Consider the following 17,400-nt stretch of genomic DNA (forward strand, 5'->3'; position numbering starts at 1 on the left):
GCACCCGCAGTGCATTCCCTGACGGAAATTGCAGCTCTTTCGAATCTCTTTTGTGTACACACTCAATAGTGAATGGTTCGGCTATTCGTAGGTGGTGAAGATCATCATGTCCTGAGACAAGATTTTAACACCTACTCGCCTAATTTTTGCAGCATAGTTCTTAGATCAAGCTTCTGGCATTAGTAGAGCGTAGCTGCCTGCTGTTTCTTTGAGCAAATATTTTGAAATGGAATCTTACTATTTTAGAGTACTAAATGAAGTCTATTTATAAAACTTTTTGCACGGATGAGTTGTAAATCACGAGACGAATCTAATGAGCCTACTTAATCCATGATCAATTGATAATTAGCGGGTGGTACTGTAGCACCACTATTGCAAATCATGAAGTAGGCTTATTAGATTCGTCTCGCGATTTACAACTCATCCATGCAAAAAGTTTTGTAAATAGACTTCATTTAGTACTCCATACATATGTCCAAATATTAGATGTGATGTTTTTTTTTGTAAAATTTTTGAATCTAAACATGGTCAGGTTAGCTCATCCCATTGGGATTCTTGTTAATAGAAGCTAGTGCTAAAGTTTAGCATTTTTAGATATTAACCTGGATACAAACAACCTCTTATAAATAGGATGTAGGTCTGAATAAAGAAAAATATGTGGACTAAGGGTCTATTTGGAGGAGCTAAAATTGAGTGCTAAACTTTAGCACATATTAGCACTCATGCACATAATAAAGTTGAGTGTTGGCTAAAGTTTAGCTCGTCCACCACCGTTTGGAGAAGCTACTGCTAAAGTTTGGCATTTTCACCTATTAGCATTTGGATCCAAATAAAATCTAAGTTGGTACTTGGGAATTATAGTATTTGCGAAGCACATGCATAGAAAAAAATGTATTTCAGAAATTGAAACAAACAATAGCAGCCTCTCTTGTACGCGGTAAGAGGTTGAATACACTGGAGGAGGCAGATGTATGCTCTGAGCGTCCGTATAACCTCCACATTGGTCTTGTATCTGTTCTGCACGGCATGACGAACGTGGTAGGGCTAGAGCACAGCACCCGTTCACTGCAGGTCTGCAAAGAGCAGGGGACGGCAAGGGCGATGTTGAGCGATGAAGACGGAAATTTTAGCGAGGCGAGGACGCGCCATGAAGCCTCCACGTGTGATGCGCATATACAGGTCAGGTTGGGCCCACGAATATCATCAAGTGAGCGAGCCGAGTAAAAAAGCCACGCGTGCGTACGCATCTGCCGCATGACAAAGGCGGTCGTGCCCAGTGGACACGCGGCGCGATGGCACAGGAAAAATAGCTGAGGCTCTCGTTGGCCTCCGTTTGGTTCACCGATATGAATGGACATATATTTCCTGTTTGCAGCAGGGAATTCTCGGCATTACCGTGGATTGTTTTTTTTTCATATCTTCGGCTGTGTAGAATAATTCTTGTGCCTAGCTGTTATTTTGATTCTGTTAGTTAGCTTCCTCTCGGTTGGTTAGCATGCGCATGGCCGGTTGTTGGGCTGTGCGCGTTTTCAGCTCTGACTCGTGCTATGTTCGCGAGGGAGCGCGTCAAGTGGCACGTACTAGGACATCTGGGATGGCATTCGCTCCATGATGGACGTGCCGCGCATGTCGGAGTCCACGGCCTCGACATTCCTGTAATCGGTTTCCTTTAAATGCATGAATACAGTCTGAAAAATGCTGTCGCATTGCAGCACAAACAAGACCGTGTGCTTGTGTTCATCTAGTTCCAGTTCGCGTGAGTTTGTGTGTGCGTGTTCCTGAGTTCGCCGGCGACGTGTGCAATGTCGTCTCTCCGGCGTTCTCTGACAAGTGGCATCAGAGCCGGTTGCAGGCCGGGGATTGATCGCGGCGAGGTTTCGTCATTGGAATCGTCACCACGCGATCGAGTGGGCAATGTCGAGCACTACGCCGACATCGCTGAAGGGAGGCGGCAAGAAGGGCGGCAAGGACGACAGCGCGGGCACGAGCGGAGCCAAGAACGGTGAGGTCGTGATCCAGCGGATCGTTCGTGAGGTGGGCGGCGGGACTAGCTACCCCGTCCTCACCAAGACGAACTACTCCGACTGGGCTCAGCTCATGAAGGTGAAGCTCAAGGCCCGGCACCTCTGGCGGGCGATCGAAGTCGGCGACGTCGACCTAGACGACGACATGATGGTGCACGGCGCACTCTGCACCGCCGTGCCGCCGGAGCTAGCAACGGCAATCTCCAACATGAACACGATGAAGGAGGCATGGGACGCCATCAAGACGATGCACGTCGGCAATGACCGAGTCAGGAAGAACACCGCGCAGCAGCCGCTGCGTGAGTTCGAGCTCGCCACGTTCAAGGACGGCAAGACAGTGGAGGACTATGCACCGCGCCTGACCGGCATGGTCGCGACCCTCGCGACCCTCGGCAAGGTGGTAGACCAAGGCAAGATCGTGGAGAAGATGTGGTGGAGTGTGCCATCACGGTTCAAGTAGATCTTGGTTGCGATCCGCACGCTCCTTCACACCTCCACACTCACGGTGGCGGAACTAACCGGGAGACTCAAGGCGGCGGAGGAGTCGTTCGAGGGGCCACCGGCGACACTGCAACACGACAGCAAGCTATACCTCACGGAGGAGGAGTGGAACACGCGTCATAGGCAGCATGAAGCCGAGAATCAAGGGAGTGGCGGCGCGAGCGGGAGCTCTGCGCGCTGGGGAGGCAGGCGTAGACACGGAAGAGGTCATGGCGGCGATTCCAGATCGTCTCCATTAACTGGGCCGGCCAATTCCACCGGCAAGATCAGCAAGGACTAGTGACGGCGGTGTGGGAAGATTGGCCGTTGGGCCCGAGAATGCCCATCTCAGCCCATAAAGGAGTAGGCCCACATTGCGCAGGAAGAAGGGGAACCCTCTCTGCTTATGGTAAGGTCAACGCTCCTCCCCTGTCCAACTGAGCAGGCGCTACCGGAGGAAGGGGCCGCCAGGCTACCGGCTGTGGCAGCTCTGGGAGAGAGGCAGAGCACACTCCTGGCGCGGAGGACCCCAGTCCCTGCTGATGGGGGATCCGAATCTGGAGGAGCCGGAGTTGGAGTGCGGGCAGCCGTTCACCTCCTGGAGAACAAGGTCCTGGCGCACCTCGACGCCGAGGAGAGGGAGCACGAGGCGGATTCATGGGTCCTTGACACGGGGGCTACGAACCACATGTCGGGCTCCCGTGTGGCGTTCATGTAGCTCTGTTGACGCTTCTTAAAGCGCCAATTTACGTACCGCAAGCGCACGGATCGTAGTAGCTTTTCCCTTAGAGTACTCCCCCAAGGTTTATCATCCGTGGATCGGAAGCGAACCGACTAGGGTTTACCATCTAATCTATCAAACCTATGCTAAACATGAAGCGAAGATTGCATATAAATTGAACACTTGATAGATACGAATTAAGCATAAGTGTTCATCACACCCACAACCGTAGATGAGATAACACAACCAAGGAGCTAGGGCCTATCATCTCTAGGTACGGTTCTAGTGAAAAAGGTGATCAAAGCATAGATTGCATCTCAACTAAAGGTACACGAAATCATCTCTCAGAAAAGGCAGCTCGCAAGCGGCCTACTTTCCCAAGGTCGCCGGTGCGAGGTGCGTGTCGACGCCTAAGGTTTCCCAAAGCTTTACCCCAGACTCCCATGGTACTCGCCATCGATCTCATTCCACATCATGTCGTCGCTAAAACTTTTCCCTCCGCCATGCTGTCACCACACCAGGGTAATCAACCACTAGCTAAAACATGCTACCTCAACGTATCCGCAAGATGTAGACTAATTACCATGAATAAATCTAATCTTACTATGAACATATGGATGCATTACATATGAGAAAGAAAGCATGCATTGAAGTAGACCAAAGTCGAGACAACTAGAATAAAGAGTAGATTGATATCACCATCGTGTGTGTACATACCCCGACGAATGTTGTGGATGACTCTCGAACCCCACCATGGCACAACCTCGCAGGGAGGCCATGGCGGCTAGGGGTGGCCTAAGCCATCTCCTAGGTACCCTTGAAGACTTGCAGCGGCCGTCGTCTCCCTCCGGTCTTAGCCCTAGGTTTTCGTCGAGTTCTGGGTGGATTGGATCCCCTCCGTTGGGCGCCTAGGGGGTTGTATTTATGCCCTTGGGGAGCCTTGGGGCGTGTTCCACCTTGCCTTGCACGAGATCTTCCTTGGGAGAGAAGAAAACTTGGTTTCCATAAAATCAGCCTCGTCCAGATTTTCCTGTTTCGTATCCCTTCCTTGCCGACGCCATATCTCCTATGTCCGGACTCTAAATAATGCAAATTCGGTATCCAGATTGTGTGTCATGAAATTATCTCCAACTTTGGTATTCATTGCTTTCCTTAGAGACGAAGATAAGATCCCCAAAAGAGCCTCGGAAGAAAATCTGTCTGATTTCGGACTTGTCTGCGCAGCAGGTATTTCGGGGGCCATATCTCCTAGCTCCTTGACCCGAATAGGGCCTTCCATATGTCCAAATCGAAGCTCTCATCGAGGCCCACAACTTTGGTAATCAACCTTTTTTCATTAGAGGCCGTTTAAGTCTCTGAATCATCACCGAAAGATCATGCTGTTTGCGCGAATATCTCTCGGGCTGAGTTGATCTCATGGGTAAACCTCCAAATCTCAAGCCCATCTTCCTCCATGTGGCTTTTCTCGACATTTTGACTTTCTTCACCTTTACATGTGGGCTTTATACGTCATTATCTCCGCGATTTAGATAGGGGTGCTTGTCATCCAAGCTCCAGCATCTTCTGTTTAAGTCCCCAGAGTTTTACGGCTTTGTGCTTTGGTTCTTGGGCTCTCTTGGAAGGTGGATTTGCATGAATGGGCTTCGAATCAGCATGGGCTTGGGTCCTTCCTTTGGGCTTTGGCCTTAGTCTTTCTCCGTGTTAGCGCTCGATCACGGGCCTCATCATTTCATTCTCCAAAATAGGCCAAAAACCTGCAAAAACGAAGTTCCTCCAAAATATATGTGCAAATGTGAAAATGACCAATAATTAGGCCGGGGTTAGGACGGTTAGTGATTTTGATATTAAATTCATGCTATTATTAAGGATAAAAAAGGGATAAAACGGGTACTTAAGGAGCGCCAACATTCCCCCGTGCTTAAACCTTGCTCGTCCTCGAGTAAGTCCAGGAGCTTTGCTTATAAAGCAATCAGCGTTGCCCCTCAATGTCCTCTCTGCACTTAGTCATACATAACAAGACATATTGCTCTCTCAAGTATTTAGCATTTAAGTTCATGTTGTGACCATCTACTTTTTCATTATGGAAGACAGACTAGCAATTAAAGAACAAGCCACAATAATAGATAAATGCAATGCTCTCAAACTTAAGCGAACTTCAAACCTTTACCTTGTTTCATCGTGAAGAGTTTTCAAAAGAATGCATATCAAACATAAGTGAGGTTCTCTTGCAAAAAATCATGGAAATACTCATCTCATCAAGTCTCTCAAGCCTACATTAGATTGTCTTCAACCTATTCTACTAATATATAAAAGTGGAAGACTTATGTGGAGCTTGGTAGGTAAAAACAATCCTAGCAAAACATTATATCTGAAATATTGTCAAACTAAGAGAGAGATCTAATGAAATTACCGAGACTAGTCAAAAAGGCCATTGGAAAATAATGTTGCAGAGGGAGAAAGATGAAACACACACATTTAGATAGGTGGACATGTGCAAGTGGCAAATGGATGATCCCGAGATACAAATGAAGTTCTCGTTATCGGATTGCACATGGTTGGAAGATTTGAGTATGGAATAGTTCTTCAAAGTAACTTGGAAAATTAATAAAGCCAAAAAGAACTAAGGAGCATTTTATTCTTCTCTTTTTTTTCTTTTTTTTCTTTTTTTTCTCCTTTTTTTTCATTTTTCTCTTTCTTTCTCTTTTTTTTCTTTCTTTTTACTCCTTAGAAATTTTGATAACATAGAATACTTACCCAGTCATCCCCCATGCTTGAATGAATGCTCGTCCTCGAGTATGAATAGTGAGAGAACCAACTAGCTAGGGTAAGTATCTCAAATTCATCTTCTTCTTCGTAGAACCTCTTGAATCTCCGGGGAGCCTTGTCTCCCAAAACTTTTCTTTATATGGTGCCCTTGATTCTTTTGATTCCGTCGAAATGATAATCCATACTCAAATTGGGTTGTGGTCAAGGAGGTAATCACAAAAAGATATTTTTGATTTAGGGTGGATATCCAACGAGGTTTGCAAAATTTCCGAAGTAGAAACTCATAATGCATGGATAAATAGGCTAGCAAAAAGAAGGTTAAAAAAAACGGAATGACCAGCTTCTTAGTCTCGTACCAAAGAAATCAATCTTAATCCAACTCATCAAAATATAAGTTTGCAATCTAAATGTTTCATCATGAAAGAATATGTATGTATAGGCTTTGGTAGGTAGAACTTTGCAAGAGATTCACAAATGTAGATAGCATAGGAATTAAGTTTTCAAATTAAACAACACAAGGTGTAAGGTCATCGGTAGACTTAAATCAAAGAGCAACATAGAATATGTGGGTTTAGAATTTAGTCATTTAACCTCAACAAATAAAAAAGCCGGTATTTAATCATTTTAATTCCATTTAATTGATAGCAAATGGTCAAGTCATATACAACATAGCGTAGGTAAAACAAAGCAGCAACTTTCATCACTTTTCCATAAGCAAGAGCATATAAGAATATCATCGTGGTGAGCTCAAGGTGATGGTGGTTATCATTCATTGAAACAAAAACAAATCTAGGTTGTACTCCTAGTAGCCATGTTATTATACGGAGAGATATACAATGGTTGCATCTTTGGTTGAAGGCATATATGTACAAGCATTTAGAAAAAGAGAGAGTTGAGGAAGAATTACCGTCCTTCTCGATGCTCGTAATGAAGTGTAGCGCGGCCTCCTCCATACTTAAGCATTGTGCTAAGCATGGAAGAAGAATCATGAGCATCTTGTGGCAACCGTGATTATATTACTCCATAAGATCTTTCTTCCTTGTCCACAAAATCCTCCCCCATGCTTAGCATGATGCTAGGCGTGGATGGAGAAGATGGACCATCTTGTAATTCTTGAAGTTCTTCCCTCATGTGTATGAATATCATCTTCAATGTGTCTTCACCTTTGTTGCCTTAATTTCCTTCAACTTCTTCTTGTACTAAGTCATGGTCCCAACCCTTGCTTCTCATCGTCGTCGCCTCCTTCAATTCCTCGTTGTCCCATTGCTGCCTCATCTTCATGAATTTTTCTTTCAATTTCCAGAACAGAACATATACTGAAACATTGCTCCATTGCGAAGTGCACGAATTTTTCTTTCCAACGAGTATTCATTCGCCCAAAATTGATTCCGAACAGGAGAGTTATGTCCATTTTATCCCAGCGCTGCAATCTGTTCCGAATTTCAGAACGCGCAGCGTCCAAAGTTTTTGCCATATCTCCTTGTACGGGTCTTCAAATTCATTGATCTTGGATGCGTTGGAATGGTAATTTCTTGAAGCTTCTGAATATCAACTTTTTATTCCTTGTATGTCTCTTTCCATGCGCAAAATTTGATGAAAACAGCGGGTCTTGCTCTCGAACTTTGGAAATGTTGACGAATTTGATTTATTCTTTGATCACGAATTCATGGGAACGTTTTGTCATGCCTGCAAAACAATTCAAGTGCACAGTCTACCCCCAAGGTGACGGTCGGGAGTAGAAAAAAATGCCAACAAACCCATCATTCCTAAGATCTCAATTTGTGGCATAGCTAGCTTAGCGAAACTAGTGAGTGTACGTGTGTGCTAGTGTAAATGCAAATGAGAGGAAGGTATATAAACAAAGACAATGTTTACACCTAGTTCTAAACACCAAGTTTACAACTAGGTTGCCGAACTTCTCCATAGCCAAAAAGACTTATTTAACCAAGGTCAAAACACCATGTCTATCCCAAGATCAATAGGCCTTCACAGCACAAGAAAAAATAAAGCGCATTGCAAAGCTTATAAACCAACCAAATGCAACCTTATAGCTTGGTAACTAAATGATGATGGTCTTCAATCATGTCTAAACACCATGTTTACACAAGATTGCAAAAGGTAAATGCTATCATGATTAGCACTACATAGATAGGAAAGCATACATCAATAAGATTGAGACCAAGCTAGCAAAATGACTGCATGAACAATGGAATGGATGCAAAGTGCAAATGCAAAGTTAGAAAAAACAGGTGTTAGCAAGGTTGAAAGGACCTTTCGATGTTGTTCCGCAACTAGCTTATTCAAAAACAATTGCTAAGAGTGACAAAAAGCCTTCGCGACACTTCATAAGAAGTGAGGCTTTTGTTAATGAAAAGGTTATTTATCGAAAAAGGATCAAGCAACCGAGCTAACATGGTTTTAGAAGTAGGTTTATGGGTTTCCTATATTTTTGTCTTAAAACAAAAATTTTGAAGAGAGAGTGTTGGGTATAGAAATTCTATCTAAGGTGGTTTCAAAAAAAACTAGAGATAAACAAAAGTTAGATTTTTTTTTAATGAAAAACATACCCTATGGTTTTGGGAGTGCTCTATGAGTGGTTTCCTAAGGGTTTTAGGATCTCAAAAGCGAGGCTAGTCAATGTTTTTTTAGAAAAAAGTTTTTTTTTATATGCAACATGCAATGCAATGCAAGGGTCAGACGAACAACATGTTATGCAATTCAACACGGGGTGGGTGAACAAAATGATATGGCATGATGAGGTGGTCTAAAATAAAACAAAAAGTTAGCCTAAGTTAACTAGCCACAAGTTTAGAATCAAAGGGTGGTGCAATGCTTCATAAATCTCTCTAAAAAGACACAAAGAAAAAGACTCAAAACACTAATAGGCACACAAAAAGGTCTACAAGTTTCCCAAGATCAAATAACAAAGTGCTCCCTCAATAACATTTAGAATGAACAACATGAAGTTGTGGTTTTTTGTTAGAGCAATGGTACAATATTACTTGATATTCCGATTAAAGAGTGCAATGTAGACGGTCATATTAATATATATATATATATATATATATATATATATATATATATATATATATATATATATATATATATATATATATATATATAGTGGCGGAACCACCCAAAACTACTGGGCCCGGGTGCACTGATCTTTGTTGCTAAGCAACTCTGACCCAAATTGGCACTCACCGGTTGTTCCTCGAGTGAAGCCTCGATAACAGCCACGCTATTCCAGGATCAGCAGACAACACTCACACGAAGGTGAGCCCAGAGATTACAACACAGAACATTTCATACATCTCAGAGTGATTGCAGCGGAAAAGAAATTTATTACAAACCATGTTCAGAGTAGTAAAGTTCTACAGAGTTCCATCTACTCAATTATTCAAGTCTCTTTGTTCAGCGGAAGCATTAAAAGATAACTAGCGAGATAACGTGACGCATCGATAAAGCCCGTACGAATGCGTCACTCAGCGGGAGGGTGATTAGCACCAGCTGAAGGGCCATCCCACTCAACAGACCAACCCGGAGGCAAGGTACACGGCCAAGTAAGACTTGCAAACAGATCTTCAAAGTTAGTACCTGAAAACAGTGCCACAAGCAAAGGCTGAGTATACTAATACTCAGCAAGACTAACCCGTCTCCGGATATATCATAGTCCGATAACTAGACATGCAAGGCTTTTTGGTTTGCGGGGTTTGTTTGCCCAAAAAGCCGCTAAGAGTTGATCCTTACTTTCAGGTTTTACCTAGCCAGATTCTAGTTGGATTTAACCATTCTAAATTTGTAACTAACTCTACACAAACATGGTAGAGCAACCATTTAATCAACCAGCAGTATTATCATCATCAGGTTCCACTTGTTACTCTATGTGACCGAAATCATTAAGCAATCTCATGCCGTGAGAGGCGGACGATTCCGAATCAAATTTCAACCTGGCCAGGGGAACCTAGACCACACGCATGGGGATTGACTTCGCTCCCGCCCACGCTACAGTTCCCCTTTCTTTCCAGTCCGTGGATCCGGCACACCCTCCCCGACTACAGAGTCCGACCACTCTGCACCCGTACGTCGCGACAAAAATATAAATCCTACTTCTACCAGGAGGGTGCGAGATCGTTCCACTCGCCGGTCCAATCAGGTACTTAAGCTTACCGATTACCATATTTCTCGGTATGTGGCTAGTACTTTCAAACGCTTAACGAAATGAGCCACACACCGCGACCTTAGCCATTTTTTGACTACACCAGCGGGGTATCACGACTACACAACCCCGCCCGTTGTCCTTATATTTCAGCAGGAATTAAAGGCAGTACAATTCCTATTTGCTCGCGAGAGGCAGAAAACCACTCGACTTCTACCGTACCTATTTAGCATGGCAACTAGTCGATAAAAAGATCCGGTAGCATACATAGGTTCCTAGGGATCATGCATCTAAGGTTTTCGATCAACTCCTAGAAAACTTAAATGCAGAAAACAAAATATTACAAAACATTAATAGAAAGATAGCTGAAAGATAATTCGGAAAATAGTGGGATTATGCTCCGGGGCTTGCCTTCTTGGGCACTGTCAGGCAGAAAAGCCTCTGGGGCTTGGCCCAGGTCTTGAGACAAGTTAGCACAGTTCAAAATGACCTCCTGATCCACACGAGAGTCCGCGGGCACCAATTCGTAGTCACCGTCCGCGAGATTAACCGTTTCTATATGCAATGCAAGATTATGAGTTACTCATGGATAACGATTTCTTTCCTTCACGATAAAGTTGTAGTTCAACAAAATTAAATTTAGTGATGATTTCACTTTTCATTTCATGGGCAGTCGTTTATAGAGTAGTAAACATAACTACGTTTCTTCATGAATGAGTGGGGGTTTTGGTTTTCATTTTTAATTTCAACACATAGCATGCTTTCATTATTTCATAACAAAAAAACTACTAACGAGCTAGTGGTGAAAAACTCAAGTAACACAGATCCAAACTTAAGCATTCATGGTATAAATTTCAGCATCTAACCATAAAGCAAAAACTATAACTATTCATGCAAGTGGATTACTCTAGTTGCTTCATCTTTTTTTACAGAACTTTTAATATGGGTTCTGGTGCTACAAATTTTACGAGAGCAACTTCATAGCATATACTCAGCATTGAAATTTTTCTAGATTTTATTCACTTATACAGCTGAGGTGACAAAAAGAACAAAAACATCAAGTTTTTAACTAAGATTAATTCTACAGAGAGTTTTACTAGAGATATGGCTCTCAAATTTTTACCAGAGACTACTCATGAGCTAAAAATACTCCAGAAAATTTTCCAAGATTTATCTCACTATGATAAATTAGTTATTCAGTTAACTTAGCATGAATTAGCATAAATCTCTCAAAGTGCATTTAACTAGTACTGCCTATGAAATTTTTATTACAGATAGAACATACTCTAAACAAGATCATGCCCAAAAATCATGATCAGAAACATTGTAGATTACTCAGAACAAAAATAGTAAAACTAGCCCTAAGATGCTAAGCATGATTATTCATCAAATCAAAACTCAGTAACTAAAGCTCAAAATTTTTATACAAGAACACAGAGCTAAAATGAGACTTCAGAAATAAATATAGATTTTTCTGAGTATAACATATATATATGAAGAATTAAGTTGATTAAACAATCATAAATCATGGTATATAGCAAATGAACTCTAATAAATCTGAAATTTAGTTATTATCAGGGATTAAGTGGTACATGTATGCAAAAAAAATTTCAGAGCAAGTTCATGTGCATATTTTCTAGAATTAAATCGAGAAAGCTAACAACAGATTAGAGAATCTTGATTGTTCCAATATGATAACTGTTTTGGTTGGGTGCCATCTTTTTACTGTGATCTTAAAATTCCATTAGTGATAATATATCAAAAAATCAAGGTTATTTGATGAGCATAAATTCATGAACATGCATAAGGTGGTTTTCTTATTCTTTTTCCCCAATTAAAATTGGTTGGGTTTCTGCAGATGTGACTGTTACAAAATTTGTAGATTTTGTCACAAGGATTCCAGATCAGTTGAGTTTACATTTTTCTGATTTTTCTGTAATTTTTTTCGTATTTTAGAAGTTCACTGATATATACTGGAATACTTGCAGAATCACCCTTGAACGAAAAAAAGAATTTACAACCGGGTCCTTCGCCGGCCTTCTCCGCCGTGGCATCTTGCCGGTGGTGTTCTGCGATGCAGGGCTTACCATTGCTGCCACGGGGAGGCGCGTGGGAGAGAAGGGATCGAGGAACACCTACCCTGGTCAACGTTCGAAGGTTTGGTGCACGGTTTCGAGCTCGTCGGCGTCAATGGCGGGGCGGTTGTTCGGTTCGCTGGCGCTGGAGGTGAAGGAGGGCTCGGGGTAGGGGAACAGGGTGCGCACGAGCATGGCGGGAGCTTGTGGATGTTCCTGGGGTAGCTGTCGGGCTCGGTCTCCTTCGGAGCTGGCCGGTCCGCGGTGAGCCCGAGCTCGCCGGCAGCGGCGCAAAAGGGGAACGGCGTCGGGAGGAGGTTTGGGTTCGATTCCGCATGCGTGGAGCTTAACTAGGAGGTGGCGAAGCTGCTGCGGTGGTCGGAGGGGGCAATGTAGGGCTGGGTTAGCCGGTCCGCGCGAGCTGGATCTCGGCGGCCATGGCGGAGCGGCGGGAGGAGGAAGAAGGAGGAGAAGGCGCGCAACGGCGGGGCTCTGGGGGTTCTTATAGGCCAAGAAGCTCCTGGGCGAGGGGAGTAGCGACTGGGGGCGGTCGATTTGGCCCTGGGTGAGTCGACGGCGAGCGGGCGGAGCGGCAGCGACGCGGCGCATGGCGGGGGGTGTCGTGGCGGCTCGGGGAGCGGCCTGGGACGCGTGTGAGCGTGGGAGGGCGCCAAGGGGCGGGCCAGGTGGCGCTGGGGGGACTTCCCGGGTCCATTTGGCCGCGGGCGCGCGGTGGACGAAGTCCACCGGCGGCGTACGGCGGGCGGCGGGCGAAACAGAGCCAGCCGGGAGAGAGATGGAGATAGGGGCTCTTTTGCGATTTCTGAAAATTCCAGGGACCTCTCGGTAATCTAAAAATATCTTTTATTTAGAGGGCTCAAATGAAAAAGTGTTGAATACCACTTTTGCATAACTTTTCAAGATCTACAACTTTCGTGTTATGAAATTTTCATTTGAAACTCACATTTTGAACTATTGGTACATTTGCAAATTTGCACAAAAGGACTTTAGTTTTATTCAGTTTTTGACTTGATTTTGGCTGAAGTTCAATTGAGCACATGTCAATTGAAACACCTTTCATGAGCCAACTAAAATTTTGTGCACATTTTTGAATTAAATTTTTGAGTAGCTTTTCACTCCTTTTTCTTTTTCCTTTAATTTCTTTTATATGATTTGTCTTTTATTTGACCCTTTCTCTTTGAATTAATTTCCCAAATTTTTCTTTTTAGTTTAATTAAGGTACATTGATTGTATTTAAATGTTCTGACACCAGAGGTATCACATATATATAATATATATATATATATATAATAAAAGGTCGGGTTACCTCCCGCAAAGCGCTTCATTTAAAGTCATAGAGCTCGACTTTCTCACATACCTTCTAATTGATGCGAAGGCATGGTCCTTCATGCGAGAAACCGAAGTGTCCATGTACCTTGATGTTGCCTCTTGTAATCCATCGTGGTTTGCTGGCAACATCTTCATTTGTCGAAAGTCGACCGCTTGTGCCTTTATTTGCCAATGTCATTGGGGTTCTTCCTCTGCTCCAAGCCTCTGAATTTTATCATGTACGCTTGATGAAAGCATCTCCCAAGCTCCCCTTCATTGTTGTCATCATCATTTTCTCTATCTTGTTCTCATCGCGTTGCTCCTGCCTCTTCTTCATGGAATCTCTCCTGTATACTCAACAGAACATATACCAAAATATAGATCTATTGCAATTTTTATGAAATTACCTTTCCAACGAGTGGTCATTCATCTTAAACCGAGTCCAAACAAGAGAGTTATGCCCGTTTTACTTTAGCGCTGCGTGCTGTCCAGAAAATTTCAGAGTGCACGACCTTCGATGTTTTGGCCATAACTTATTGTAGGAAACTTCGATCGACTTCATTCTTATTCCGTTGGAACCGAAACTTCATGGGGCTTTTGAATATCCAAAAATATGCCGCTATTTGCTTCTGAGGTCGAGCTGGACATTAATGAGAATAATATCTTCTTGTGAATTCATCCGAAGATGTCAATGATCTCGATCATGTGGTCTTTGGAGCATAGTGTCGTGCGTCCCTAGGCTTCAAGGTCATCACCATTGATTACCAGAAAATATCGCGGCTTCAATAATGTGTCTTCTCCGTTGTTCTTGCTTTACCCAAGGTGTCGGGATTAGAAGATGCTCCTGTGCTTCGTGTTGATGATCCGAACGGTTTCCTTCCTTGATAGCATCACTCGATTAGAAGTATATCGAGCATCCCACTGGAGAAGATAGGTGGTATCGTGGTTCTTCTAATCTTGTCGCCTCCAGCTTTGGTTAACTTCAAATCATCATCTTTTGTGTACACAGCCTTCCAATCATCCTTTGACATCATCATCACCTTTTGCGTCGATTGCTACTGCCTCTGTCCTCATTAAATTCCCCTTCATCCAGTGCAGAGAATGCACCAAACTTCTACTCCATTGTAAGGTGCATCAAATTATCTTTCCAACAAGTGGTTATTCGCCCCGATTGGACTCTGGATAAAGAAGTTATGCTTGTTTTATTACGGCGCTGCAATCTGTCCACAGGGAATTCAGAACGCGCAGCGTTGAAAGATTTTATCATAACTCTTCACACCGATCTCCAAAGTTGATGGTTCTTGATCCGTTGGAAAGAAGACTTGATGGAGCTTCAAAATAATCTATTAATTGCTCATGGTACTTCTCTGATCTTTGACGAAAAACTCATCACAACAGTAACACTTCATAGATGATGATCGCACGATTTTCTTCGCGGGCATGCTTCATACCTATTGCTTGAACAAACAATTCTTCCCAAAAACATCAGTCTTTAAAATCAATTGATACGGCGGCGTACCTTATTTATCATCTTTTCCTTTGGGGAGTGGGGACTCGATAGTGGATGCCGGGCCACTAACAAAAGTTAGCACCTACCACTAAAGAGCGAATCTTGATGTTGTTGCCGTCATGTCGATGTGGACATTGTCGATGTTCCATATCGAGGTTCCTCGATCATCTTATTGCCGATTGTTGAAATTTATTGAAGTGGACTATGGACTTCTCGAAGTCCAAGTTTGGTGTCTAGTTTTTCCCACATGCTTTCAAGGACACAAACAAGAAAACAAGGGTATATGCAATAATACAAATTAGGGTTAGTCCAAAAAAAACTAGATAGATCGCCCTAGGGTTCGAGTTGCCGATCCCCGGCAACGGCGCCAGAAAATCTTGTTGACGCTTCTTAAAGCGCCAATTTACGTACCGCAAGCGCACGGATCGTGGTAGCTTTTCCCTTAGAGTACTCCCCCAAGGTTTATCATCCGTGGATCGGAAAGCGAACGTCGGTTTAACCGGTGCTCACAGGTCTGTTTGAGCTCTCTCTGGACAACTGCACCGACACAAGGTTTTGATTTTGGTTTAACCGGTGAGTGCTTCATACCTGCTGTCGGCTCTGTGACATCGGTAGAACCGGTGAAGACTTTCTTCGCACGTCGGTTTAACCGGTGTTCATATACCGTGCTGTCTTTGCTGCTTGCTCTCCGCTCTTGATCCGATCTCTTCGCGGCTTGTTCCTAGAGTTTTTGCTTTGTGTCTAGCTCAGCTATAGCTACACTCTGCACACTCTAGAAGAGAAGGTTTGGGTGTACTCTTGGGACTTGACCAAATCGGTTTCGCTCGTGAATTTTTCAATTGGCTCCCATTCACCCCGCCTCTAGTCGCCTTTTCGGTCCCTCACTCATGAGGGCTGGGAGGTTCACCACATGGATGTCAAGACGGCGTTCTTGAATGCTAATCTGCAAGTGGAGGTGTTCATGGAGCAAGTACCAGGCTTCGCTCAGGCAGGGCAAGAACACAAGGTACTCAAACTTCACAAAGCTTTATATGGTTTGCATCAAGCTCCTCGTGCCTGGAATCAGAAGCTAGATGATAAGCTGGGTGTTCTTGGGTTCAAGAAGTGTCCATCTGAACATGCTATTTATTGTCGGGGGTGCTGGTTCTGAGAGGCTAGTAGTGGGGGTCTATTTGGATGATTTAATTATCACAGGGGCCAGCTGCAATAGCATCAAGAAGTTCAAAGCACAATTGACAGAAATTTTCAAGATGAGTGCTCTGGGATTACTCACTTATTATCTGGGTATTGAGGTAAAACAAGGAGTGGAGGGAATCACTCCATGTCAAGGAAGTTATGCTGGTAAAATCCTTGAGAAGGCTAGCATGGCGGAGTGCAATGCTTGTGATGTTCCAATGCAAGCAAAGCTGAAGTTGAGCAGGGACAGTGATGGCCCTCGAGTTGATGCTACAGAGTATAGAAGCTTGGTGGGAAGTTTGAGGTATTTGGTGAATACTCGACCTGATTTGGCTTTCTCAGTCGGGTATGTAAGTAGGTTTATGGAGGAGCCTCATGAAGATCATCTAGCAGTAGTGAAACACATTCTAAGATACATTGCTGGGACTAGAGATTGGGGGCTCAAGTATGAGAGGAAGAAAGGTGATCAACCTGCACTTATGGGCTTCAGTGACAATGATCTTGCTGGAGACATTGACAGCAGAAAGAGCACTAGTAGTATCATCTTTTTCCTTGGTGAAAGCCCCATCAGTTGGCAGTCAGCAAAACAAAAGGTTGTGGCATTGTCTAGTTGTGAAGCTGAGTACATTGCTGCTGCAACAGCTGCCTGTCAGGGTGTATGGTTAGCACGGCTTTTGGCTGAAATCTTGAATTCAGTGGTGAGCAAGCCGGTGCTCAGGGTGGACAACAAGTCCACAATCTCTCTTGTGAAGAATCCTGTGCATCATGACCGGAGCAAGCATATAGACACAAGGTTCCATCTGATCCGGGAGTATGCACACAATGGGCAGATGAGGTGAGTTTCATCAGAACTGATGAGCATTTAGGTGATGTTTTGATAAAGCCTCTTTGCAAGAACAAGTTTTTGGAGCTCTGCACCAAGATCGGCCTACATATCTGTAAGTAGGGTAACGGGCACAAGACTTAGGAGGAGATTTGTTGAATAATTCTTGTGCCTAGCTGTTATTTTGATTCTGTTAGTTAGCTTCCTCTCAGTTGGTTAGCATGCGCATGGCCGGTTGTTGGGCTTGCCCGTTTTGAGCTCTGACTCGCGCTGTGTTCGCGAGGGAGCGCGTCGTGCGGCACGTACTAGGGAGACGGATGGCATTCTGAGGGACCGA

General features: G+C 43.9%; 1 protein-coding gene across 1 annotated transcript; it reads left to right on the forward strand.

Moving 5' to 3' along the window:
- Nucleotides 1-16,428: 16,428 nt before the first annotated feature.
- On the forward strand, nt 16,429-17,079 carry LOC120686632 (secreted RxLR effector protein 161-like). Its single transcript, XM_039968842.1, has one exon. It carries the CDS (start codon nt 16,429-16,431, stop codon nt 17,077-17,079), a length of 651 nt encoding a protein of 216 aa, XP_039824776.1.
- The last annotated feature ends 321 nt before the right edge of the window (nt 17,080-17,400 follow it).

This window comes from Panicum virgatum, chromosome 8N (assembly GCF_016808335.1).
Source record: "Panicum virgatum strain AP13 chromosome 8N, P.virgatum_v5, whole genome shotgun sequence".
Taxonomy (NCBI): domain Eukaryota; kingdom Viridiplantae; phylum Streptophyta; class Magnoliopsida; order Poales; family Poaceae; genus Panicum; species Panicum virgatum.

Excerpts from the sequence above, each read along its gene's own strand:
- LOC120686632 (XM_039968842.1), top strand. The coding sequence starts at position 16,429 with ATGGCGGAGTGCAATGCTTGTGATGTTCCAATGCAAGCAAAGCTGAAG.